Source organism: Hemicordylus capensis, chromosome 6 (genome assembly GCF_027244095.1).
Source record: "Hemicordylus capensis ecotype Gifberg chromosome 6, rHemCap1.1.pri, whole genome shotgun sequence".
Lineage (NCBI taxonomy): Eukaryota > Metazoa > Chordata > Lepidosauria > Squamata > Cordylidae > Hemicordylus > Hemicordylus capensis.
The window spans coordinates 91,913,727-91,939,748 of NC_069662.1; the positions used below are offsets into that span (position 1 = coordinate 91,913,727).

The window sequence follows — 26,022 nt, forward strand, 5'->3', positions numbered from 1 at the left end:
TGCCCGGAAACATATCGGCATCCAGTGCAACTGTTTCAAAACAGGCATAATATGGTCTCTCCGAGTTGCCCCGGAGACCAATCTGGCTGCCACATTTTGAACTAGCTGAAGTTTCCTAACTATGTACAAAGGCAGCCCCACGTAGAGCACATTGCAGTAGTCAAGCCTGGAGGTTACCAGCTGGTGCACCACTGTTTTGAGGTCGGTCCTCTTCAAGGAATGGACGCAGCTGTTGAATCAGCCGAAGCTGATAGAAAGCACTCCTGGTCATGGCCTCCACCTGAAATACCAGGGTGAGACCTGGATCCAGTAGTACTCCCAAGCTGCATATCTGTTCCTTCGGGGGGAGTGTAACCCCATCCAGCACAGGGAGATCTAACTCATCCCTCAGATTCTGAGCCCCTACAATGAGCACCTCCGTTTTGCTTGGGATTCAGCTTCAATTTGTTATCCCTCATCCAGCCCATTACTACCTGTAGGCAGGCATTTAGGGAATGGATGCCATTTCCTGCTGATGCAGATGAAAAACAGAATTAGATTTGGGTGTCATCAGCATACTGATAACACCCAGCACTGAATCTCCTGATGTCCTCAGCCAGCAGTTTCATGTAGATATTAAAAAGCATTGGTGACAGAATGGAGCCCTGGGGGACTCCATATAACAGCCCCCATTCACCAAGCTCCACCATCTGGAATCTACCCGAGAGATAGGAGTGGAACCACTGCAAAGCAGTGCCTCCTATCCTCTAGTTCCCCAGGCGACCCAGAAGGATACCATGGTCAATGGTATCGAATGCTGCTGAGAGATCCAAGAGGACCAACGGAGTCACACTTCCTATGTTGATTCCCCGGTAAAGGTCATCCACCAGGCTGGCCAAGACTGTCTCAACCCCATAGCCCATTCTAAAGCCAGTTTGAAATGGGTCTATAGAATTTGTTTCCTCCAAAACCACCTGGAGCTGGTCAGCCACCACCCTCTCAATCACCTTGCCCAACCAAGGGAGATTGGAGATTGGCCTATAACTATCCATCGTTGAGGGATCCAAGGAAGGCTTCTTAAGAAGCGGTCTAACTATTGCCTCCTTCAAACATGGAGGCACCCTACCCTCCCTCAGCGATGCATTTATGATATTAACTAGGCCCCCTCCAACAATCTCCCTGCGAGATCGAAGCAGCCAAGTTGGGCAAGGGCCCAGAGAAAAAGTGGTAGGCTGCACTGCCCCAAGCAGCTTGTCCACATCCTCAGGAGTCGCAGATTGAAACTGATCCAACCTAACACTGCAAGAGTGATCGCTGGACACCTCCTTCATAGACCCTGCAGAAATAGTGGAGTCCAAGTCGGCCCGAATACTTCAGACTTGCTAAAGTCTTGGTAAACTCCATCAAGCTCAATATTGTCTTTACTGACTGGCAGTGGCTCTCCAAGTTTTTAGGCAGGAGTGTCTCCCAACCCTACCTGGAGATGCAAAGGAGTTAATGTGACACCTTCTGCATGCAAACATGCAGATGCTCTTCCACTTAGATTTGGCCTTATCTCTGAAGGGGACTATCTTGCAGCGCTCACGTGTAGTCACTCTTCCAAATGCAAGCCAGAGAGGACCCTGCTTAGCAAAAGGAACAATTCATCTTGCTACCACAAGACCAGCTTTCCTCCTATAGGCAAAGTATCTTCTATGACAAAATACCATGATACCACCAACAAAATAACATAAATACAAAAACTACTTCAGACAGAAGCATTTTTCCCTACAAGTATTAAGCTTTGTTCACTTACTATCTACAGAACATTAATTGCTTGTGTGCCCCACCCCCCACCTCCCTTCTCCCAGTTCAGATCTGCGGATATTTCTGGTAATAAAATGCAATTGCAGCTCCAGCCTGTCCAGACTGGATAAAGTGATATTAAAGGTTTTCAGAGTTTTGTCCTTTAAATTAAAACTTCCTTTTTGCAAGTTTAGTCTGTGGGGAGGAGAAAGATGGTGACTGGTTACCAGCTCAAATCTCAAGCTCTGACTTCTATCTGGACTTTCCCCCCTTCTTGGGCATGCCTTCCAAGGGACTGAACCCCCCGGGGGGAGAAAACGATCTTGGAAAAGTCCTACCAGCAAGAGCCCTCCTGAGGATGGGGGTGCAGGGGAAGAGAATGGAAGAAAAAACAGGTGTGGATCAAAAACTTCCTCCCCCACTCCCATCCGCCATAGAGGCAATGACGGGAGAATTGTTTACTGTGAGTACCAAGAGCAGATTCACAGTCCTGGCCACGGATGCTGCCTCCCCCACAACCAAGTAGGGTGCTTCACACAAGCTGGCATCACAAAAGACAGATACAAAACAAAATACTTTGAAACAGTCTCATCAGAGGGCCAAGCAGGGAAACTCTTTGAAACAATGGCTGTGAGTTGTACAGTTCCTGACCTTGTCACTCAGCAGCTCAGCGATGCCTATCTAATTTCTGCGGAGTCTCTAATAATTATACTGGGAAGATTAAATGAAATTGGAGGAAAACTACAGAATTTAACGCAGGTTTTTGCCCATTTCACTGCTATGAATCAACAAGGGGTAGAAAGCTCAGCCGACATTAACAGCTTCTGGACAGCAACTCAGATCATTTATCAGATCATAAAAGACTATTCTTAACTTTTAAAATAGCCCATGTGCCTTCACAACTCCTACACTAAGCCCAGCATTTAAGGCAATTTAATTTAAGTTCTCATCGCATCTTTAGGGACCTTGGCACTAAATTATTAATCATGGGCTTGTTAACTACCAACAACAATAAACCTGTCAACTTCATTCCCAATAAATTACCCCTTCCCAGCCATATCAAATCTTCACAAGCTGAGCCACTGAAGGCCAAATTAAGGCCAGAAGTATCTAGCCCCAGTTGTAACAAACTTTCCAGCCAAGATAAGCCTCAACCAACTCTCTCTGCAAAGATGGCTAATTTCTAGCCCCACAACCAAGATGATTTATTACACTTAAAAAATAAGCTCACTACACTTATGCAGAGACTCAGCCCACAGCTGGGGCTATGAGCGAATGTGCGCCTAGACTGATTCTGAAAGCAAGCTGGAGCAGGATTTGGAAGTACAACCATTCCATGCTATAGCAAGACACTCCAGCCTCCCCCCACCCCCTCGTCCAGGGATTCTCAACGTGTGGGTCCCCAGATGTAATTGGACTTCAACTCCCATAATTCCCAACCAAAGGCCACCGGGGCTGGGGATTATGGGAAAAACATCTGGGGACCCACACGTTGAGAAACCCTGCCCTAGTCCATCATCAGGCCATGGCTCAAATAGCTACAGCTGAACCACCCTACTGGAAATGTCTTTCCCTCCCAAACAGCTCCTTAAAATACATCCTTTGGATTTTGAAATTGAATCTGAAACAGAATCTGATTTAGAAAGTGAATGTGAAAGTGACTGTGCCCAATCCCCCAGGCTTTCTCCTGCCTCCATTGGATGCCTTAGGATAATCTGTACTAAGGCCCCAGACACAGCAGACATGCACCTGGGAGTGCTTCTTGCCTCATACCCACACTTTGATAGTCTCACTGCTCTCCTCACCCCAGACAGGCTGCCTGTGTCACAGACTCCCCAGGCCCTCCCTGCCGTGCCTCCTCTCATGTCTATAGAGACGGCCTCTACGATGAAAATCCCAACTCACACAGACTTCTTAGCAACCAATGAGAGACAAGGACAGAGCCTCCCAGCACCTTGCCGCCCACAGCATCCCTCTATTACCAACCTGCTAATTCTGCGAATGCAACTACCACTCTGCAAGAGATGGCTACAGAGGTACCCTTGATCAGTGATACTAATCTCAAGAATATGGGTGAGCTGAACAACCAAGGCAGCCTATAGGGGACAGCAAGCACCCTAGCCCCTCCTACTGATCTCCTCAGTGTGAAGATCCAGGCCCTATCTGTAGCCCCAGAGGACATCGACACGGAAGATATAGGTCCAGAAACTCTCCCTGACAGGGGTGAGCCGAGCAGCCAAGACAGCCTACCAGAGACTGAGAGTATTCAGGACTCGCCTACTGACCTCCTCGGACTGGATCCAGGACAGTTGGCTGCTGGGACAGAAGTGTGCAATCAACTGAGTGCCACAGCAGTGTCTCCAGGGCCGGATGGGCGGACCCTGGAAGATACCCGCTCCCTCACGAAGCTCATCTGCTCTGACACTGGTTTACAGTCCAACCCCATGACATTCAGAAGATCAGCATAAGGTGGCCCTCCTCTCCTGGAATGTGACTAGGTGGGCTGCATCTGCAAGGGATGCCTGATTCACTGATTTCCTGGCCTACCATGAAATCATTCTGATCCAAGAATGATGGACGGCGGAGGAAATATTATTTGATGGATTTCTCTCATTCTCAGTTGGGGATGAACCAGGGATGGGTCATGGAAGATCCAAAGGCGGTTTGGGGGTGCTAGTTTCCACCGCTCTTCATGCAACATCAAGTTCTCTTCCACCATTCTTGCATTATGCTATGGCAGTGTTAATCCAATTCAGTAGCTGCTCCTTGCTGATAATTAATAACCATCTTCCCCCACAACAGCAGAAACCCCAACTTAGAGTCATCTAGGCTGAATTGGAAATCTATGCTGCCAATTTCAGCCTTTCTCACCCCAATGCACTGGCGGTCCTGGGTGGTGACTTCAATGCTAGGTTGGGTCCTGATGATCACACCCTGTGCACAAAACATCAATGCCCCACAACCAACCTCAAGACTGGTCCACACTTGGTCTATAGATGAGCACAAGACTGAACAGGTTCCTTGTTTTAAATACCTGGGGGTAGTCCTTCATTCCACTGGCACTAGGAAGACACATGGGGACTATGCAGCATTAAATGCACAGAGGAGTACCTCCGTTATCCTTACGTTTCTCTGCACAAGAGGTGGCCATTATTTACCCACAATGCTTAAACTGCATGAAGCCAAGCCGCTAGCACAGCCTCTCTATGGTGCCCAGCTGGGCCCCTTCCGCAACTTCACCCTATTGGAGTGTGTGCAATCAAAGTTTCTAAGATCAGCTCTTCAAGTTCCAAGATGTGTCTCCAACGCCACGTTGCAATTGGAGACAGGCTTGATGAAAGTGGAGGCAAGGGTCTGGATTACAATACTTAACTAATGGCTTAGACTATTTATTTATTTATTTAACACATTTTTATACTGCCCCAAACTTGCGTCTCTGGGCGGTTTACAACAAGATAAAAACAACGTTAAAACATTAGTTAAAAACAAAAACAAGAAATTAAACAATCAAAACAGTATGTTAAAAGCCTGGATGAAGAGATGCGTCTTTAAAGACTTTTTTAAAATGGTCAGAGATGGAGAGGCTCTTATTTCACTAGGGAGCGCATTCCAAAGCCTCGGGGCAGCAACAGAAAAGGCCTGTCCCTGAGTTGCCACCAGCCAAGCTGGACCTCTCCTGATTATCTCAATGGGCAATGGGGTTCATAATGAAGAAGACGTTCTCTCAAATACTCAGGGCTTTATAGGTTACTAGTATTTTTAAGCCCGTTATAATAACGGGCGCTAGGGTTTTTTTGCCCCTTTAATTGTTCTTCCCTTCTATTGGGTTTTTTTTTTATTTATTTCTGTCTCTCTGTCTTTCTTTCCTTTCCTTCCTTTTCTTGCTCTCCCTTTCCTTCTCTTTTTTCTGTTTTTTATTTTATTGTAATTCTTTTTGTTTTCTTTATCTTTATTCTTTCTTTAATGGGCGTGTTCTTTGGGGCTGTTGGGTTGTTGTTTTTACCTTTTTCTCTTTTTCTTTCTTTTGTTTTTCTCCCTTTATTCTTCACTTCTATCTCTTTTATTTTTCTTTCCTCTCTCTGTTTTTTTTTGTTCTTTTCTTTCCCTTCTCTCTCTCTTCTCTCTTTTTCCTCCTTTTTTAATTTTATCTTATCTATTGTTCTGTCTCCCTTCCTCATTCCTTGTTTTCTCTTTCTCTCTGTCTTTGTTTTCCTCCACCCTTTAGCAAGGCTCCCTGGCTTTCTACCTGCTATAGGGGAGAAGCAGCAGAAAACAATCTGAACAGGATTGTGCTCGATCTGGATGTACAGGGCTTGTATGCAGCTTCTGCAAGCTTCTGCCTCTCAAGCCTGTTCCTTGGGCGGTGAACCCCCTTCCATTCCAGCAAGAATGTTCACAGATGCAGAGAGCTTCGCCCAACTCAAGCCCCTGCAGAAAAAGCCCTCTGGATATTCCAGGAGTAAAAGGAAGTTTCTTCCCTCTTTTGTCATCGGCAGGCTATGCAGAGAGAAAAGGAGGACGGATGTAAAGGAAAAGGCGAGGGAGGGGAGAGGCGCCCAGTGCTACTTTGCAAATTGCCATTCCATTCACTCCTAAGTCCGCTTCCAGTAACCCACACGCAGAGATAGTGAGAGGGGGAGGGAATGGCGGCTGTGGGTGCTTTTTTTATTACTCATTTGGCTCTTGGGTGGGGACGTTGTGTGTGTGTGTGTTTAACATGTATGCTTGTAGCTTTGTTTGTTTTGGGGAGGGGTGTTTGTGTGCAACTTTGAGTGGTGTGCTTGGGCGCCGGGCTGGACGTGCTTTTGCTGCCTTTGGGCTCTTCGTGGCCGGGCTGGACCCACTGCCGCCGTTGCTTCTCTCTTGGCGGGGGGGCCGACCCCGCCGCCAATGCCTCCCTGCAGTTGTTCCGGGTGCGCCATTGCTGCCTCTGGGCTCCCGGTTGAGTGGTGAGTGCCATTGCCCTCGGCTTTTTCAGGGCGGCACTCACCCAATTCCCGCCACCCACCGCCGCCCGCGGCTCCGGCCGGGCCCGCCACCCACTGCCCCCCGCCAGTTTTTTGCTTGTCCTTCCGCCGCTAATGCTCTCCCCCTTCCCCGCATTCCCGGCTTGCTGGGACGGCTCTTTCTGGCCACCCAAGATGTTAGGCGGCTCCTGCCTCTCGGTCCTCCTGCCGCCGCTAATGCTTTCCCCATTCCCCGCATTCCTGGCTTCCTGGGGCGGCTCTTTCTGGCCACCCAAGATGTTTGGCGGCTCCTGCCGCTGGGTCCTTTGCCGCCGCTAATGGCCGAGGCGGCGGCTCTGCCGCCGCCTCAGCCAGTCTCTCCCTCCTCCGCAGTCCCGGCTTCTTCGGGGCAGCCGTTTGTGGCCGCTCAACATGGCCGCCGGGTGCTGGCGGTCGTGTCTCTCTTGGACTGTTCAGAGCATGCGCTCCGCGCATGCTCAGAACAGTTGAGGCACGAACGCACGCTTGGTGTCCGTCCACGGACGGACACCAAGCGTTTTATTAGAAAGGATAACTAACACCTTGTATTTTTGCCTGGAAACATATCGGCAGCCAGTGTAACTCCTTCAATACAGGAGTAATATGGTCTCTCCTAGATGACCCAGAGACCAGCCTGGCTGCCACATTCTGAACCAATTGTAGTTTCTGGACAAGGGCAGCCCCACATAGAGCGCATTACAGTAATCTAGTCTGGAGGTTACCAGCAGATGTACCACTGTTTTGAGGTGATCTATCTCAAGAAACGGACTATCTTTCTGTCCCTTAGGACTTGCCCCCCTAACCCTGAGCGATGACTTTCAATCCAGCTGGAAACAGTCAATTAGGACTAAAATACTGTCCCTGGGCCTATCCCCATCCCACTTAGTTAACATGGGCTACGATCGGGACAAGTCTCTTATCCAACAGCATATTATAGACATAGAGCGCCAATCTGATATAGACAAGGCCCCAGAACTTCCTCATCTGTGAAGGACTCAGATATATTCCCTCTCCTGTGGCATAACTAACATAACTGGAAGTCCCAAAGCACAGAAGGGCCTTCACACTGGCATGTTGCCGTGTTTTCCCTTCCACCATGCTTGAGGGGCAATATAGGGAGATCCGACTCTCAGAACGTCAATGCCCCTGCAGCGCAAGGAAAGCAGAAACAGGGCACGTCTTCCTTCATTGTTTGTACTATAGGGACATTCATGCCACCTTCATTCTATCATTATTATATAAGTATACTGATCATACGGACCAATTTTACACTTCTTCACTGCTTTCTGCTAGCAACCCTACCACCACTTACAGTATTGCCAGGTTCTGCATGGCAGCAATTAAATCCAGCGGATGAGGGCCACTGGCTCATGCCCAGCGCCCAACCTTATGGAATAACTCAAGCACACCTTTGCCTGCTGCCTCAGAGTGCTTTATGGCAGCACAGCACTCCTATAGTACTACAGTCCCACAGCTTCTTGGCATTTTATTTTGGCCTAAATCGATCAAACTCTTACTATTTCTATAGTTGCCCTTGTATGATTTTATATGACCTTTTATGACTCCATGTTTTTTTATATAACTTTTCAATGCATTCTTGCTTCTCTCTTTTAGGCCTTTTTAAATGACGTTTCTATTTATTTATTTATTTATTGAAAATTTCTTATATACCGCCAACTCCAAAGACTCTAGGCAGTGAACAATAAACAAACAAACAAATAAATAAGGAAAATGAAGGGCAAACTGATCACCAAGATGATCAAGGGTCTAGAGCACCTTTCTTACGAAGCAAGGCTACAACACCTGGGGCTTTTTAGTTTAGAAAAAAGACGACTGTGGGGAGACAGGATAGAGGTCTACAAAATCATGTATGGTGTGGAGAAAGGGGATAGAGAGAAATTCTTCTCCCTCTCCCATAACACTAGAACCAGGGGTCATCCCATGAAATTGATTGCCAGGAAATCTAGGACCAACGAACGGAAGTACTTTTTCACACAATGCATAACCAACTTGTGGAATTCTCTGCCACGAGATGTGGTGACAGCCAACAACCTGGATGTCTTTAAGAGGGGTTTGGATAACTTCATGGTCTATGATCGGCTACTACCCAGAATGAGTACCCAGAATGTTGGGGGCAATATGCTAAATCATTGTAAACCGCTTAGAGAGCTCCGGCTATAGAGCGGTATATAAATGTAAGTGCTATTGCTATTGCTATTGCTACTAGTAGGAGGACTACAGGCCACCTCTAGCCTCAAAGGCAGGATGCCTCCAAGTACCAGTTACGGGGGAGTAACAGCAGGAGAGAGGGCATGCCCTCAACTCCTGCCTGTGGCTTCCAGAGGCATCTGGTGGGCCACTGTGTGAAACAGGATGCTGGACTAGATGGGCCTTGGGCCTGATCCAGCGGGGCTGTTCTTATGTTCTTAAATGCCTGGCAAAACAGGTAGGTCTTAAGAACAACCTTTAAAACAGCTAGTGAGGAGGCTGAACAAATCTAGGGGGCAAAGAGTGTTCCGAAGAAGAAGGGCGGCCACAGAGAAGGCCCTCTATGGGCCCAGGCACCACGTACTACCTCACAGGATGGGATACAAACGGCCGAGAGAGGCAATCCCGGAGATATACCGGTGCTAAGCCCATAAGGGTTTTGTAGGTGAAAACCAGCACTTTGAATTGGACCTGGAAGCCAACAGGCAACCAGTGCAGTGACCATAAAAGAGGTGTGACACTATCAGATCTATGATACTGTTTATAAATATTTGTACCCTTTAACAACTGCAATTTTCAGTGACCCTTGGCCACTAAGGGTCAGTTAGTCTGAATTCTTGCTTTATTTTAGAAAGCCATAGTTTTGTTAAAATTTTACTTATACATCTGATTCTTATAGTCTTTTATCATAGTCTTTCAATATATGCTTATATTGTGCACCCCTAAGCTTTTAATATTTACTTTTAATATGTAATATGTAATCACCCCTTCTACTTTATGCTAGTCTATAACTGTAATAAGGATTGAATGATTGATTGGTTGAAGTTTAGTCTGTTTTATTGTTTCCACTCTTCCCAGCAGGATGATTTATGTTAGCTTCTGTTCCTGCTGAGAAAAGGGGAAGGCAGAGTTTTTAATTGCTGATTTCATCTCATTTTTTCTTTCTTGTTTAAAATAGTAATATCGGGGGGGGGGGGAGAAAAAGGACAGAAAACCAGCAATTAAAACCTCCTGCCCTACCTCCCACAGGAGCAGAAACTGACACAAAGCAATGCAGAAAAACTATCTGAAAGACAATTGCTCACTAATTCCCTCCCCCCAAAACGTCTGGACCAGCGGAAGCCAATATAACAGGCTGAACTTGAGAGCAATAAACTTTATTTAAAGTTGTCATAGACCTTTGCTGAAAGGAACTTATTCCTGAGTTGACTTTCTGAGTTGACTTTAGTCTTGGCCAGGAGTGATGGAGGATTGCAATGCTAATTAATATAATGCTACACTGAATGATGCATGGAACCTCTCTCTTAATTTCACTTACACCTAATTGAAGAAAAGCAATACTTTAGCAGCTCTAAAGAGCTTTGCTTTGGAATTAGGCAACCAATAAATGGTTATCCTAACTGTAGTAGTTTGAGTATTAGACTAGGACTGGGAAGTAGGGGTGTGCACAAAACTGGAAAACCCAGTTTGGTTTGAGTAGAACTGGACTTGAACCAAACCGGGTCTGGCCTGGTTTTGTGCACACTAGAACTGGGCCTGGTCCGGCTCAAGTCCGAACCGGTTTGGGCCTGGTGGGGGGGGAGCGGGGGGAGTTTCCCCCCCAAATGGCAGACATACTGCCATTGCAAGGTTCCAAGAGGTGCTGCAGCACCCAGGGGAGGATCTCCTGAGATTCCTACTCCCTCCTCTGGCCTCTCCCCAGTATCAAGTGGCCCATGCCGGGCTTCTCTGGGCTGGCGACAGCTATTTTGGTCACCTAGCCATGCAGCTGGCCAGTGCATATGCATGGCGTCCTTCAAAATGGACACTGCCAGCCCAGAGAGGTCCAGAATGACCGAGGGCAGTGGGAGGAGGGGGAACCTCAGGAGACCCCCTGAGGCCCTACAATGGCAGTAAGTCTGCCTTTAAAAAAAAAAAAAAAACCGATCCGGCCCCAGATCAGCCGGGGAGGGGGTGGGGTTCGGCAAACCCTCGAGTCAAGTCAGTTCGAGTGTGAGCTGGCTCCACCTTGAGCCGGCTCACACATTCCTATTGGGGAGGAGAGCTGGTCTATAGGAAAAGAGCTGGTCTTGTGGTAGCAAGCATGAATCATCCCCTTTGCTAAGCAGGGTCCACCCTGGTTTGCTATTTGAATGGGAGACTACATGTGAGCACTGTAAAATATTCCCCTTAGGGGATGGGGCCTCTTTGGGAAGGACAGATGGTTCCAAGTTCCCTCCTTGGCATCTCTAAGATAGGACTGAGAGAGTCTCCTGCCTGCAACCTTGGAGAAGCCACTGCTAGTCTGTGTAGACAATACTGAACTAGATGGACCAATGGTCTGACTAAGTATAAGACAGCTTCCTATGATGTTCCTATGTGGAGACCAAAGTTCAAATTCCCATTGAGCCATGAAATTCATAGGAACATAGTAAGCTGCCACATACCGAGTCAGACCATTGATCTATCTAGCTCAGTATTGCCTACACAGTCTGGCAGCAGCTTTTCCAAGGTTGCAAGCAGGAATCTCTCTCAGCCCTATCTTGGAGATGCCAGAGAGGTAACTTGTAACTTAGATGCTCTTCCCAGAGTGGCTCCATCCCCTAAGGGGAATATCTTACAGCTCTCATGTGTAGTCTCCCATTCAAATAGCTAACCAGGGTGGACCCTGCTTAGCTAAGGAGACAAGTCATGCTTGATACCACAAGACCAGCTCTCCTCTCTATAATTCATTGGATGACTTGACTCTCAGTTTGTTGTGAGGATAAATATAACAATGTATACCACTCTAGGTGCCTTGGCTGAAGAGTGGGATATAAACGTGAAAACTAACAAACAAACTTGCCGCTAACCAACTACTTACAGTTCAGCCTCCAAAAAAAATGGAAAGCAGTCTCTGGACATTTTCACACTGGCAGCACTTCCTACAGGTACTCTGAGTCTGTATGGTACCCCTATACAAAACATGAAGTTTCCAAGCTAAAGGATAGGTTCTATTAACTGGACTGCAGTCTACTCCAAGTGAGCTCCGCAAGTTCAATTTACAGAAGTCCACTAGTGTTTACAGGCTGGGGTCTAAACAGTTGCTTCAGGTTACCTTGATTAGGTGACTAATCAGTCAGCATGATGACCCAGACTTTTTTCCAAAAAACAAACAACTTTTTAGAATCTAATGCCACATCAGAAACATAAATAAAATTTGGGGAAAATATATTTTGAGAAAATTATTGCTATTAAGGATTAAATTTGGAAAATCTATTTTTTAAAAAAAATTTAGGATTGGTCCACATATGTAGAGCAAGTAAAAAAACAAGTTGTTTGATAAGGGGATCTGAATAAGGCCTTAGAAGCGTGTAACTACTTCATTTCTGCAATAGTAAAATAAGACGAGTTTCCACCCTTCATGCAGGTATTTACAAATGCTAACACTGCTGGCACAATTAATTCCTATTAATTTATTATTATTTATTTACACAGTCAGACAGGTGTTATTGACTGGTTTGTTTTATCCAGATGATGATGATGATGATGATGATGATTAGCAAACAACAAAACCCAACTAAGGAATACATTTGGTGGATAAAAAGCATTACACAATACTATAAAGTTGCTGGCTGATATTCTAGGTAGCTTAACCAGCATTTGCAAGCTGCCAGGGCTGATGCACATGTAAAAAGCAGCTGATTTTTACTGAATTGCAGAGCTACTGTAGAGGTGGGCTGTTGCAAAACGCTTTAAAAACTCATTTTGCACTACTGAAGTTAGACTGCCGAGAATATCAATCACTAATACTTTCGTACACTGATATAGCAACAATCACATATTAGGTAATATACAGAAAACAGTAGTGACCATAGATCAGAACAAGAATATTTACCTAAGTCCAAGATGAACTTGTCATGAGTCAATGCTAAAGGAGGTTGTACATGTAATGATAATTTGGTTTTCAGTGCTGTCAGTCTGCTCTCTAATGTGATCTGTTGGATATAAATATTAGAAAGATATTTACAGTTAGCTATCTTGAATATCATGACAGAAAGGCAGGTATAAATGTAAATAAATAAATAAATGTCATCAGCAGCATATGAATCAGAACACAGTACAATTAGAAAAACAAAACGAATGAATTACAACTTCAAAAATGCAATTTCATCAAATCAGCAATTAGAGATCTTTCACAAGAAGATGCATTTGCTATGAAAACAAATTCTTATAAATATGTGATTATTCACTAATTATCCTTCAGTAATTTAGTTTATTAGTTAATTCAAATCAAGGAGCTTCCCCACATATTTCCATAATTATAAAACACAGACAAAACATATTCAACATTTCAAACCCCTTCCCCCCAATAAGAGCTTCCAACCAAGAGAAAGCAAAAGAAAATTATTTGTGATGCTATCACTGCAGTAGCTGAAGAAGTGAGGGACGTGGTACAGGCCACAGAGCTGTGATTCATATCAAATTTCTTGAGGCTTAGCTCTAGAATGTTCTGAATGAAGTTCTGAGCAGGTGCATAGGTGTGACTGCATAAAGACTACAATGAAGAAACTGTCATTTCTTGTGTCACCCAAGTACAGCAAACTGTGGTTTGTATAAAATATAGTTTTATGTCTATGGATAGGCAGGCTATCAGACCAGCTCTTTGTTATAAAACACAAATGGAACATTTCTAGCCTTCTCCCTTTGCACAAAAAAGAAGGTAGAGCACACAGGCCCAAAGCTCACCACAACTTGTCCACATGACAACAAACCATGAATTTCCATCATGCCTGAACCAACTGTTGTTTATAATATGACCTATTTTTTCAGTGCATATTGGCAGAAACTCAAAATCCAAGCACAGGTGGCCCTCATTCTCACCTATAAGCATGAATATGAAATATGGAAACTGCGAATAACAAAACCTTACCCTGCGGGAACATAGTGGTTCATGAACAAACTGGTTCACAGATTCATATTCGAACCTGTGCACGGACCGAGGTTCATGCACATCCCTATCCCCAATTCCTGCGATTTTAGCAAAAAAAATCACTGGAATTTCCCCCCCGCCAAGAGACACAAAATGGCTGTGCTCAGCCTCCAGACCAGAAATGACACTGGAAGTCATTTCTGGCAGCCCCAAACCCAAAATCGCCAATTTTTTCACCAGTGGATATGGAAACCAGGTCTATGGGACATCACTGTGGATACGCAAAACTGTGGTTGCTGGAACCACGATAATGAGGGCCACCTGTACTTACATCTCCATCACTTATGCACATTTTCCAGGAACACTCCTCACTCCTGGAATATAAGAATGTGTGACAGTATTACATTTAACTAAGTTATACTTACAGAATGTTTGTCCTACAGAAGAGATAAGTATGTCAAAACTGCTAGTGTTTTGAGACTTACACATTGTGTCTTATTATATGAACAAGGCACAATACCTTTATTGTCACTGATGGAACCACCTCCGCTCTTACTTCACTGTCATTGGCTTGCTGTGGGGGGAAACACACATCAAACTCAACCCAGGAGTGAAAATGTTTGCAATATTAATCATTAATAAGTGCTTTCATTCGATAGACAATTTGAAATCAAAAGGGAAAGAGTAAAAACTAAAAAAAAGAGAGATTAAAATGCAAAATAATGATTTGTGGATTTACTCAAAATCTTTGTATAAAATGGCCCATAAAATGCAATAGCAAAGGACAGCAATATTTTGGCCCAGTTCGGATGTCACATTTCCAGTACCACAAACCACAGTTTATTGGAACAGATAGGAGTGACAAGCTTGAGTGCTGCTTCCTCCCCTTGCACACCTATTTTACAAGGTCCTAGTTTGTTAAACCACAGTTTAATCTGATATCCAAACCAAGGAAAAACAAGCTGCTTACCTGTAACATATGATCTGGTAATGATCCCACAACATTCATAAACAATGGGTTCTGCACCTGCTCAGACTAACTTCGGGTAAAATTCATTAGCTCCTCAAGACGCCTCCAACCGCCTCCTGCACATGCCCTGCAGCATTTTATAGCGGCGGTTAGGTGTCCTCCTTGCAATTTCTTGTTGGTCGACTGGTGCTAATTTCCTAAGCATCTCTGCATGTATAGCAAGTATTGCTTGAGCTCTGCAGTGGGGATGGCTGAGCGGGTTTTATTAATGTCGTGGGATCACTACCAGATCATCTGTCACAGGTAAGCAACCTGTTTATCTAGATAGTGATCCCATGACAGTCATAAACAATGGGTGAATTACGAGCTTCCCTTTAGGAGGTGGAAGCCGCAAGCTATTGTAATGCCCTTTTCAGCACTGCTCTTCCAAACTCAGCCGCCACTGCAGAGTGAAGGTCTAAAGTATAATACTTGACAAATGTCTGGTCTGAAGCCCAGGAAGCAGCCATGCAGATGTCCTTGAAGTTTCTACCGGACAAATGTGCTGCCGATGTTGCATATGATCTTGTTGAATGGGCATTCACTGAACGTGGAGAGGCCACCTTTTGTAGTTCGTAAGCTATCATTATGACTTCCACTAGTCAGTGTGATATCCTTTGGCATGATGGTGTCTGGCCCTTTTGTTGGCCACTTACACAGACAAATAGATGTTTTGTTTTCCTTATCTTCTATGACCTCTTTAAATAGAACAGAATCGCTCTGCACACATCAAGAGAATGAATAGCGTGCTCCAAAGGCGAGGATGGATTCCTGAAAAAGGTTGGTAGGACTATATCATTATTCAAATATAAGTCTGAGACTATCTTTGGTCTGAAGTCAGGATCCATGAACATCATTACCTTGTCCGGATAAAATTTTGTATATGGTTCGTCTATACGCAGTGCTAGAAACTCGCTTACACATTTTGCAATTGTTATCACCCCCAGGAATAATGTTTTTAATGCCACCATTTTCATAGCAACAGTTGTCATTGGTTCAAATGGTTTTTCGTTAATGTTGCAATTGCTGCCATATGAACCTTGATAGAGACATTTGTGAGTCCCTTTGATTTCAAGGACGTGAGGTATAGCAACATCTCCTTTAGTGTTGCTTTTTGGGGTGCAAAGTGTCTTGATTCTGCATAGGTGCAAAATCTCTTCCACTTGGCCTGATAATTTTTTCTAGTGGATCTCCTTCTGTTATTTAGTAAGATTTTTCTCAGTAACTTATTCTCCATGCTGTGTGCTTAGTCACATGCCTAGTCACATTCAGTGTGACTAGGTTCGGGTGTAGCAATTGACCTTTTTCTGAAGATATTTGGTCTGTCTGCTGTGAAGTCTCCGGTGGTTCCAGCCAGACAGTATGAGTAGTTGTGGGAACCATGGCTGTGTTGGTCACCAGGGAGTAGGGGTGTGCACAGAACAGGCTGGCCTGGTTGAGATCAAGTCCGGACCAGACCCGAACTGGACCGGGCCAGTTCAGTCCAGCACCCTCTTGAAACCACCACCACCCCCAGTCCAGTCCAGTCCGGGGGTGGTTTCGCAAACATTAAAAAAAATTAAAAAAAAATTTACTTACCCCCTTCAGGGGAATTGTTAGAGGCGGTGGGTGGCATCTGTGGAGGTTCTTCCTCACCCTGCCAGTCTCCCTTTTTGCTGCCACCAGCCATTCAGCTGGCTCTTCGGTCCATTCGGGCCTTCCCTTTCTGGAGCGGTGGACATTTTGGAGACTGCTGTGCCTGCACAATTGGCCTCTGCGTGACCGAATGGCAGCAAAAAGGGAGGCCGGCAGAGGGAGGGGAACCTCCGTGGAACCCCCTCCGCCACCTCCAACAACTCCCCCGAAGGGAGTAAGTAAAAAATTGTTTTTTTAACTTAAAAAAAAATCCAAGAACCCCTACGAACAGTCGGGGGTGTTCAGTCTGGGGTCGGACCAAACGGGATGGTTCAGTTCTACCCTGAACCATTGGACCTGTTTACACATCCCTACCAGAGAGTTATTAAAATTTATCTGGTTTTGTCCTGCAGTATCTTGGCTATCACCCTGTTAAGTAGGGGATATGGTGGATACAAGTAAAATGTATGGATGTGCACGGAACCGCAGAGACAAGGTTCGGCACCGAGTGAGGGTCTCACTTTAAGGGCGGGGGGGTTGTACTTACCCCTCCCGCCACTTTTCCACCTCCGTTGCTCCGTTTTTCTACAAAGTTTTGGGGGCGGCAATGTTTGGGGGCTATTTCCAGCATTTGCAGGAAATAGCAGAAGTACCCGATGCACATGTGCCCACCACCGCACACTTCTGCCGCACACATTGCACATTACGTACGCACATCACGTGCGTGACATGCACATGCAGCGGGCACACATGCAGTGGGTACTTCCACTATTTCCTGCAAACAATGGGGGCAGGGACAGCAGGGAGGAATGCTGCTACCCCCAAAACTTTGTAGAAAAATGGAGCGCCAGAGGGGGAAAAGCAGCGGGAGGGATAAGTACAAACCCCCACCCCACAGCGCCGAACCGGGCAACATCCGAACCGGTTCGGAGGCCTCTAAAATGGCCTCCAGACCAGTCCAGGCACATCCCCAGTAAAATGTACTCTGAGTCCATTGAAACTGGAAGGCATCACCCTTGGATCATTTTCCCAGACCTATCCTGGAGCAGTACTGCTTGCATTTCTTGTTCTGGGTGGTTGCGAACAAGTCGATCATTGGTGTTCCCCAAGAGACGAATAGCTGTTTCAGGAGTAAGGGATTCAGTTTCCATTCGTGCTGTTGGCACACATGACTCCTGTTCAATGCATCCGCTAGTGAGTTGTCTTCTCCTTTAATGTGGATGGCCATCATATAAATATTCTGTGCAATGCACCAGTTCCACATCTGTAGACTGAGTTGACACAGTGGTTTCGACACAGTGCCTCCTTGGTTTTTTATGTATACAGTTGCGGTGGTATTGTCCATCTGAACTTGGATCACATGGTTTGTGATGATGTCCTGAAACGATTGTAGAGCCTTAAAGGCTGCTAGTAGTTCTAGGAAGCTTATATGTAACTACCTTTCTCGAGCAGACCAGAGGTCCTGTATCCTTAGGTCTGACAGATGAGCTCCCCAGCCTTGCATGGAGGCATCCGTTGTTACTGTCAGCGTGAGCACCAGAGACTTGAATGGGACTCCCTCCTGGAGATTTTTGCTGTTGGCCCACCAGAGAAGAGAGGCTAACACCTTCCTTAGTAGAAGTAGGAGTTTGTTCTGAGGATGTATATTGGGTCAAAATCCTGCCAACTACCACATCTGCAGTTTCCTCAGTCTCAGTTTCACATAGCACACTGTGGACGTGCATGAACCCATCAGGCCCAAGAGTACCTGAATCATTCTGGTTTTTTGTAGTGGTGTAGTTTGGAATACTTCCACTATCTCCCGAATGCGCTTGTACCTGTCTTCCGGTAAATATGCCTTTTGGTCGTCCATGTCTACTACTACGCCAATGTATTGTAGTAGGGATGTGCATGAACTGGTTTGCAGACCAGGTTAGAGGCCTGAGAACCAGTTCGCTGGTCCAGCGGTCCGACACCAGGTGGTGGGGTGTTGCTTTAAGGGCGGGGGCGTTGTACTTACTCCTCTTGCCACTTTCTCCCCTCCGGCGCTCCATTTTCAAGCAAAATCGTCAGGGCGGCAGCGGTCCTCCCTGCCGCCCCTGCCCCCTTGTTGCCTGCTAAAAGCGGAAGGAACTTCCGTGCATGTGCACACACGGCAGCGGACTTTTAGCAGGCAACAAGGGGGCAGGGAGGACCGCTGCTGCCCCAAAGATTTTGCTTGAAAATGGAGCGCCAGAGGGAATAAAGCGGCAGGAGGAGTGAGTACAATGCCCCCCTGCCCTTAAAGCAACACACACACCCTCCGGCGTCGGACCACACCTCCGCAATCCCTGCACATCCCTAAATTGTAGAAACTTGCTCAGTTGCAGATGTGACTTCTTCTAATTGATTCGTACTTCCAAGTTGTGTAATAGCAATGTCACTACCTGTACGTGGAAGGTTAACTGTGTCCTTGTTTTTGCAGTGATGAGCCAGTTGTTCAGATATGGAAAGATGGAGAGACCCTGTATTTGAAGGTAGGCTATGATTACTGTCATACACTCCCTCAGGGCAGTCGCCAGGCTGAAGGGTAGCACATTGTACTGGTATATCTCTGTGCCTACTGTGAAGCGCAGGTATTCTGTGGTTCTCTTGTATGCCAATGTGAAAGTATGCGTCCTTCAAATCCAGCATTGCAATCCATCTTTCTTCGTGTAGAAGTGGGAGGATTGTTTGCAGCGTTATCATGCAGAACTTCTGCACTTCGACATACAGGTTCAACCAACGTAAGTCCATTATTGGGCATATGCCCCAACTCTGTTTCGGGATTTGAAAGTATCTGGAGTAAAAACCCGCTTGACTGTGATCCCACTGCACGAATTGGTCCACAGGCCATGTTAGAGGTTTGCATGTTGCCTGGTCCTGCGGGTGTGTGTGTGTGTGTGATGTCAGTGGCGTGCGCATGCACAGATGTTACTTCCGCATTTTGCAGTCAACAAGGGGTCAGGGGCAGCAGAGAGGAACACTGCTGCTCCAAAGATTTTACTTGAAAATGGAGCGCCAGAGGAGGAAAAGCGGTGGGAGGGTTAAGTACAACCCCCCGCCCATAAAGCGACACCCCCGCAGCGTTGGACCGTGCCTCCGCGGTCCGTGCACATCCCTACACTGGTGTGATCGCCTGTTTCCAACAATTCTTTGACCTCTTCCTTCAGAGTTGCTGTCTTGGGGGTATATTTTATTCCTATAAACTCTGCCAGAGTCACGAATTCTACTGCATACCCCGTTGTGATTATACATAACACCCACTGGGCTGATGTTATATGGTGCCATGCTGGTGCAGTTTGATGGGGACTCTGACAAGCATCAAGGTGTTCTTCCTTGCGCAGATGGTAGGTAATATTATGTTGTTGGGTGCTGGTTGGCTCTGAGTGCAATCAAAAGTGCTGCTTGGCCTGCTGCGCAGCCTTGTTGCGGTTCTGCTGGTTAGGTCTATTTCTAGCAGTATAAGATTTGCAGTTTTATTGTTGATATGGTTTCCTGTAGTCTTTTTGTTCGTTTTGTCATTACATGTTCTTTAGAAAGGTTGGTATCTAGTATTCGTCTACCTTTGAGTCATAAACAACTTTGCCGTATTTTTCCCCCCACTGCTCCATTGTGGTATCTGTTTCTTCTGAAAACAGGTCTTTACCATCACAATGGAGTGCTTCTATACATTCATGCATATCTTGTTGTAGGGTGGTTGACGTGCCTCCTTAGCATTATCGCAGATGTTAGAGTGCAGGATTCCAATTCCACTAGATGCTATACATTAGCTAACTGCTGGCGTGTTGCTGTCGTCTTGATGAAGGTGCTCTCAAGTTTCTTCTGAAATTCAGCTGGAGTCAGATTAGCCCGCTCTTCGAATAAATTCTCCCACAAGGAGTATGTATATTTAGATAAGCAAGCAATTTAATTGGCTATCTTAATGGAGAGGCATGCTCTTGAGCAGGGGCGTAACTAGGTTGGAGTGGGCCCTGAGACAAGATTCTTAAATGCCCCCCCCCCCCCGCTGTCACTGCTTACCTCTCCTTCCTCTGGCCGGATGTCTCTGCTAACTATCCCAACTAGTTGCAAGGTATAGATAACACGAAAGCAGAACCAACTAATACAACAGATTTGTGATGGCGTATTGATACCAATTGCTGTTTGAATCACAATTATCTCCCCCTGCGTAGAAGATCCAACATTTGCAGTTCAAACCTATGCATGTGCAATCACTTAGAAGTAAGTCCCACCGTGCTCAGTGGGGTTTACTCCCAGGCAAGTGTCCACAGGACTACAGCCTGTGAGTAGAGAGGCATAGGACTGAACTCGTAGAGGTCTCAGGTCTGAATGTTGGGGGCTTCAGGTACACTAAAAATCAGTATAAAAGTGGGGGAAACAGGAGTCCATTTTCCTCCCACTCCTCCCATATCAACTAAAGACGCTCTGCTTGCTGCCGCCCTGGATCTCTGGCTGCCAGTGCCTGAGAGGGGAAATGGTGTTGTCAACGGAAAAGGTGTTGGTTAGCCTGGACTTGCTCAGCAGCCCTCTCCGACTTCCTTGCAGCAAGTAATGCCCGAGTTCACGCCTCGCCTTTCTCCCCGACATGCCCAAGAACAAGGAGAGCTGGGTGAGTGATCGAGCGCGCGCGCGCGCGCGTGCGGCATCCCTTTCCCCAGACCACTAGCCAGAACAGAAACCGGGCAAGAGATGCAGCAGCAACAACTGCACGCTGCCACCAGCCCCGTGGCTTCAGGGGGACCCAGCCAGCCGCGCTCTCACCTCGCATGGCCGCCCCCCTCACCCGCCCACCGAAGAGGAAGCCGCCTTCCGCGCTTCTCCCTGGGCTTGGGCGGGGGTGTCTCTCTTGTGCATGCTCCTGTCCTTTGATTTCGAAAACCTACCGTGAGCTTTCCAGGGCTGCCTCCTTGGCGGCGGAAGATCGGGTAGGCGCTGGGGGGGGGGAGAGCCTCTGAGGGGCCCCCCCAAGGCGGGGGGCCCCGAGACAACGGCCTCCCCCTGCCTAATTGTAGTTACACCCCTGCTCTTGAGTAAGTCCTTCTGCCAAGCACATCCAGCTTGCGTCCTTCCTTATTCAACAGGGTTGTGTGGTGTCTTCCACCTCTGGACGATGACACACAATCTATTACCAGTGCATTCGGTGTCAGGTGTTTCATGAGGTACTCGTTGTCATCTTCTTGTATTCTGTACAGTGTTTCCAGCTGCTTTGATGTTGGTGTGGACATCTGAACAACTTCCCAAGCTGATTTTGCAGCCTTGGTAATAACCGGTAGCATTGGGAAGTGAACTGGTGGCACTCCTGCTGTTCTTTACATAAAGCTGTACACCAGGTCATCCAGATCAGTTGTTTTCTGTCTAAGGTCCAGGCCCAGTACCTCAGCCATCTCCATCTGTTGGTGATAGGATTTCATCTCTTCCGTCGGCAGTGCCGACGGAGATGTCGATACATTCTGACTGAGCTCTGGGATATACTCCTCGGACTCTTCTCCGGAGGAGTCTGTAGCATAGCTTGCTTGCTTGCTTTCTTATTTATTTATTTATTTATTTATTTATTTTCCTTCCATTCATTCATTCTATACTGCCCTTCCAAAAATGGCTCAGGCCGGTTTACACAGAGACACAGGTCTTGAATGCTCTGGTCTCAACGTCGATATCAGCGGTACAGGTCTTGATGAGGGAGATGCTGCTCAGTGTTGAGATTCCAGCACTTGCCCACTCAGCTTCGATATTGAGGCTGTCGATATTGAGTGTGGTGTCGAAGGAGACTGTTGTGGAGTTGGTGTCAGTGAGAGCGATACCGCTTGATGCCGTGACTCCAATCGATGCCGATCCGATGCTGACGCCAATGGGCTTCTTGTTTGTTGTAAACCCATTGCTGAGGGGGTTATCTCCAATGTCTGACTGTGATGTTTCTTGTGTGTCTTGACTTTATGTTTCTTAGATGGCAGTGCCTCAGGCGATGGCTTGCCCTTTCTTTTGGGGCTGGCATATATGGCAGTTGCTCTTAAAAGGTGTTTCATCCCTTGAGGTCGAGGCTACTGGTCCAGACACCGAGAATTTAGACTGCATATACGTTGCATTTCTTGGTGACGATCTCGAGGTCTAACTGGAGGTCACGGGAGTCTGTGGTACAAATTTCCCAGGGCAAAGTCTGTCTTCCATTAATGCAACCTTTAGTCGAGTCGCCCAGTTTTTCTAAGTCTGCTTCAAGAATGCTCAGCAGATTGAGCAAGCCGTGGCACTATGGCCCTCCCCCAGGCACAGCAAACAAAGTTGGTGTGCATCAATTGAAGGGAGTTTCCCCTTGCAATTTTCACACCTTTTAAAGGTGGTCTTCTCCCTAGGAGCTTTTGTACTCATTGGAGGTACAGAAAAGGAGGGGGGTCTATACAAAGAGTAGTCAATTCCAGTCCAGGGTCAAGCCAATAAATCCCGCCATAAACTAGTTAAAATAGATAAACGTCTCCTATACTGTTCAGCGTTGCGTGGTCAAAGTCTGTCTTATCACCTCAAGATTTTCCCAGTTCAGTGGGTAAAGCCTAGAATAGTCGTCGTCTGTTCCATTTTCAAGCCACTGAGTTGTTTTTTTAGTTTAATTGTTTATTTCTGAGGAGCTCTAGAAATCTGAAGATGTGATCGCTAAGGCGGTCAGAAAGAAACTGAAAGGAGGATGCCTAACTCCTGAGTCACAAGATACTGTTGGGCACATGCAGGAGGCGGTTGGAGGCATCTCGAGGAGCTAACATATTTTACCTGAATTTGGTCTGCGCAGGTCCAGAACCCATTGTTTATGACTGTTATGGGATCACTATCCAGATCTGTGGGCAATATTCAGACTATCACTGCACAAGTTAAAAAAAAAAATCCTCAGCACAATGGGAGAGGGGCTATTTTTACTGATCTCCCCTTCCCTTTGTAGCTACCTGTGACTCCTGAAAATATGTTGTGAGGGTTGTGGGACCCTCAGGGAAAAACAGGTTGCTTACCTAACATCTGGCCTTTTAGTGGTCTGGTGTCATTCACAATGTGGGCTCTGTGCCTGCACAGTGACTCCTGTGAAAGGATTCACAAGCTCCTTGAAGTGCTCTGAGGCCCCACCCTTTGCACACAGTATTCTTGGCCCTAGAACGCTCTCTCTCTCTCAGTTCCTGGATGGCCGCTGTGAAGATTTGTGTTCAAGATGCAGGAGACAGGTAGGTCATGATGAGAACATCCAGTAAATGGGGAGGCTGGGTGAGTGCTGTAAATGATACCAGACCACTACAATATCAAAAACTACAGGCAAGCAACCTGTTTATCTTTGTGGTGGTCCGGTATCCTTCACAACGTGGGCAATGAAAGAAAGGAGGTGGGCACAAGGATGAAGTTCATGAGATGCATGCCCAAAACCAGCCTCAGCCGTGAAGCGGATGTCTAGGACGTATGTCAGTAAACCAAGAGTATGTCAGTAGACCAAGCAAAGGCTTTGCAAATTTCAGAGAAGCTAACTCCAGACAGGTGAGCAGCTGGAGTGGCCATTGCCCTGGTGGAACGTGCTTTGATTGTAGAAGGTAGTTTTACCCCCTGCTTCTCATAATACAAGAGGGTAGCTTGAACCAGCCATTCAGATAGTCTTTGTCTGGAGACAGGCTGGCCCTTATCGGGACTATCGAAAGACACAAAAGGTCTGTTAGATTTCCTTAAGCTCTTGTCCTGTCCATGTAAAACAAAAGTGCCCCGAGAACGTCTAGAGAAGGGGTGAAAACAGATTTAGGGAAAAGGTAGGTAAGGTGATGTCTTGATTGATGTGGAATTCAGACACTATATTGGGCAGGAAAGTGGGGAGCATAACTATTTTATTGGGGTAAAAGGTGATAAAAGGCAAATCTATCCTCAAATCGGTCAGTTTGCTAACCCTTCTTGCAGTAGTGATCGCGATCAGGAAAGCAGTTTTCATAATGAGTAATATGAGAGGTGCTAAGGATAGAGGCTCAAAGGGGGTCTCAGTGAGAGATGACAGGACTAGAGTTGCCTACCTGGAGGAAAAAAGTTATTTAGGCCTTTCAGAAATATCTTACAGTCAGAGTGGGGGGAAAGAAATTTAGAAGCCCATCTGGGATGCATAGCGGAAAAGGCTGGTAGATGTACTTTAATAGAGGAATTTGAGAGACCTGCTTATTTAATAGAGGTAAGGTAGAGAAGGACCTGACACACCGATGCTGCAGATTGGTCAAAGCCCTTGGATTGTGTGTAAATTGAAAATATTTTCCATTTGCACTTGTAATTGCACCTGGTGGAGGCTTTCCTTTCATGAAGGAGAATATTATGTAAACATTCAGCCTCCACAAAATCATATTAAGGATCTTTCATCTGTGGTGAAGGTGAAAGACCTTCCCGTTGTTCTGAGGGAGGAGATCCAGAGGCTGCTGTAGATTACAGTGAGACCCTTGAGACAATCGGAAGGAGAGGGAACCACGGTTTGCCTCAGCCACCATGGTCATAAGTAGAGGTCGAGCGGGATTTTGCTTATGACTTTGGACACAAGTGGGAATGGTGGGAAAAGGTAGAATTGGGGGTCCTTCCAAGGAATCTGATAGGCATCTCCCAGGGACCCTTTTCCTACTGCAGCCCTAAAACAAAAAAGTGGGCATTTCTTGTTCTGTTGTGTATCAAATAGGTCCAACTTGGGGAGTCCCCCACAGTTGGAAGAGAGCGGTGAGGACGTCTCTGTGAAGTTCCCATTCATGCTGGCAAGAATGGTTGGTTTCTCTGCTGAAGCTATCTGCCAAGATGTTGTCAGAATCCTTTATGTGGAAAGCTAGGGGGTAAATTTGGTGGCGCAGTAGTCCCAGAGTTGAATGGTGAGGTTGCAGAGGGACCTGGAGACTGTGTCCCCTTGACCGTTTATATATGTGATAGCCGTGGTGTTGTCTAGTGGCACTGAAACGTTTTGCCAGACAAATATGGAAGGAACAATTTCAGGGAAAGAACTACCAGAAGCTCCAGGAAACTGATATTTAAAGAAACTTGCTGATGGTTCCAGAGGCCCTGGGCATGAAGGACTGCACAGTGGGAGCCCCAGCCTTTCAAGGATGTGTCTGTAGTGACGGATATTGTTCGTGTAGGTGGGTGCAACACAAGAACCATGTTGAGGTTTACCGGTAGAGCCCACCAAAGTAGGGAGTCCAGTACAGGTTGTAGTATCACAAGTTGCAGGTGTTGGTTGTCAACATTCAATTGGAATGTGGGCAGGAGCCATAGCTGAAACAGCCACATGTGGAGTCTAGTGTAGTTCACTGTTGACGTGCAGGATGCTATCAAGCCCAAATGGTGCTGTATGGTCTGCGCACTCTGAGTTGGGTTGGAGACAAAGGAGTGGACAAGATTTACAATTGTGAGTCAATGTTCCTCTGGGAGAAAGGTGTGCTTGAGCTCTTCTTCAAGTATTGCTCCTATATAAGGAAAAGACCGTTGGGGGAACAAATTGGATTTTTTCCAGTTTACTTGGATGCCCAGGGTGCACAACAGAGAGAGAACTGATATGATCCACCAGCAAGTCTCTGTTGTACAAG

General features: G+C 46.4%; 1 protein-coding gene across 14 annotated transcripts in view; it reads right to left on the reverse strand.

Moving 5' to 3' along the window:
* The window catches only part of BBS9 (Bardet-Biedl syndrome 9), a 430,545-nt gene that overhangs the window by 309,005 nt on the left and 95,518 nt on the right, over positions 1-26,022 (reverse strand). For all 14 annotated transcript variants that reach the window (XR_008309815.1, XM_053261618.1, XM_053261616.1 and 11 more), the window contains 2 exons: positions 14,369-14,422; positions 12,814-12,913 (listed from right to left, as the gene is read on the reverse strand). Coding sequence is in view for 13 of the 14 variants with exons in the window: in XM_053261618.1 (XP_053117593.1) it covers positions 12,814-12,913; positions 14,369-14,422 (154 nt within the window). In the remaining variant the exon portion in view is untranslated. The remainder of the gene's footprint in view (positions 1-12,813; positions 12,914-14,368; positions 14,423-26,022) is intronic.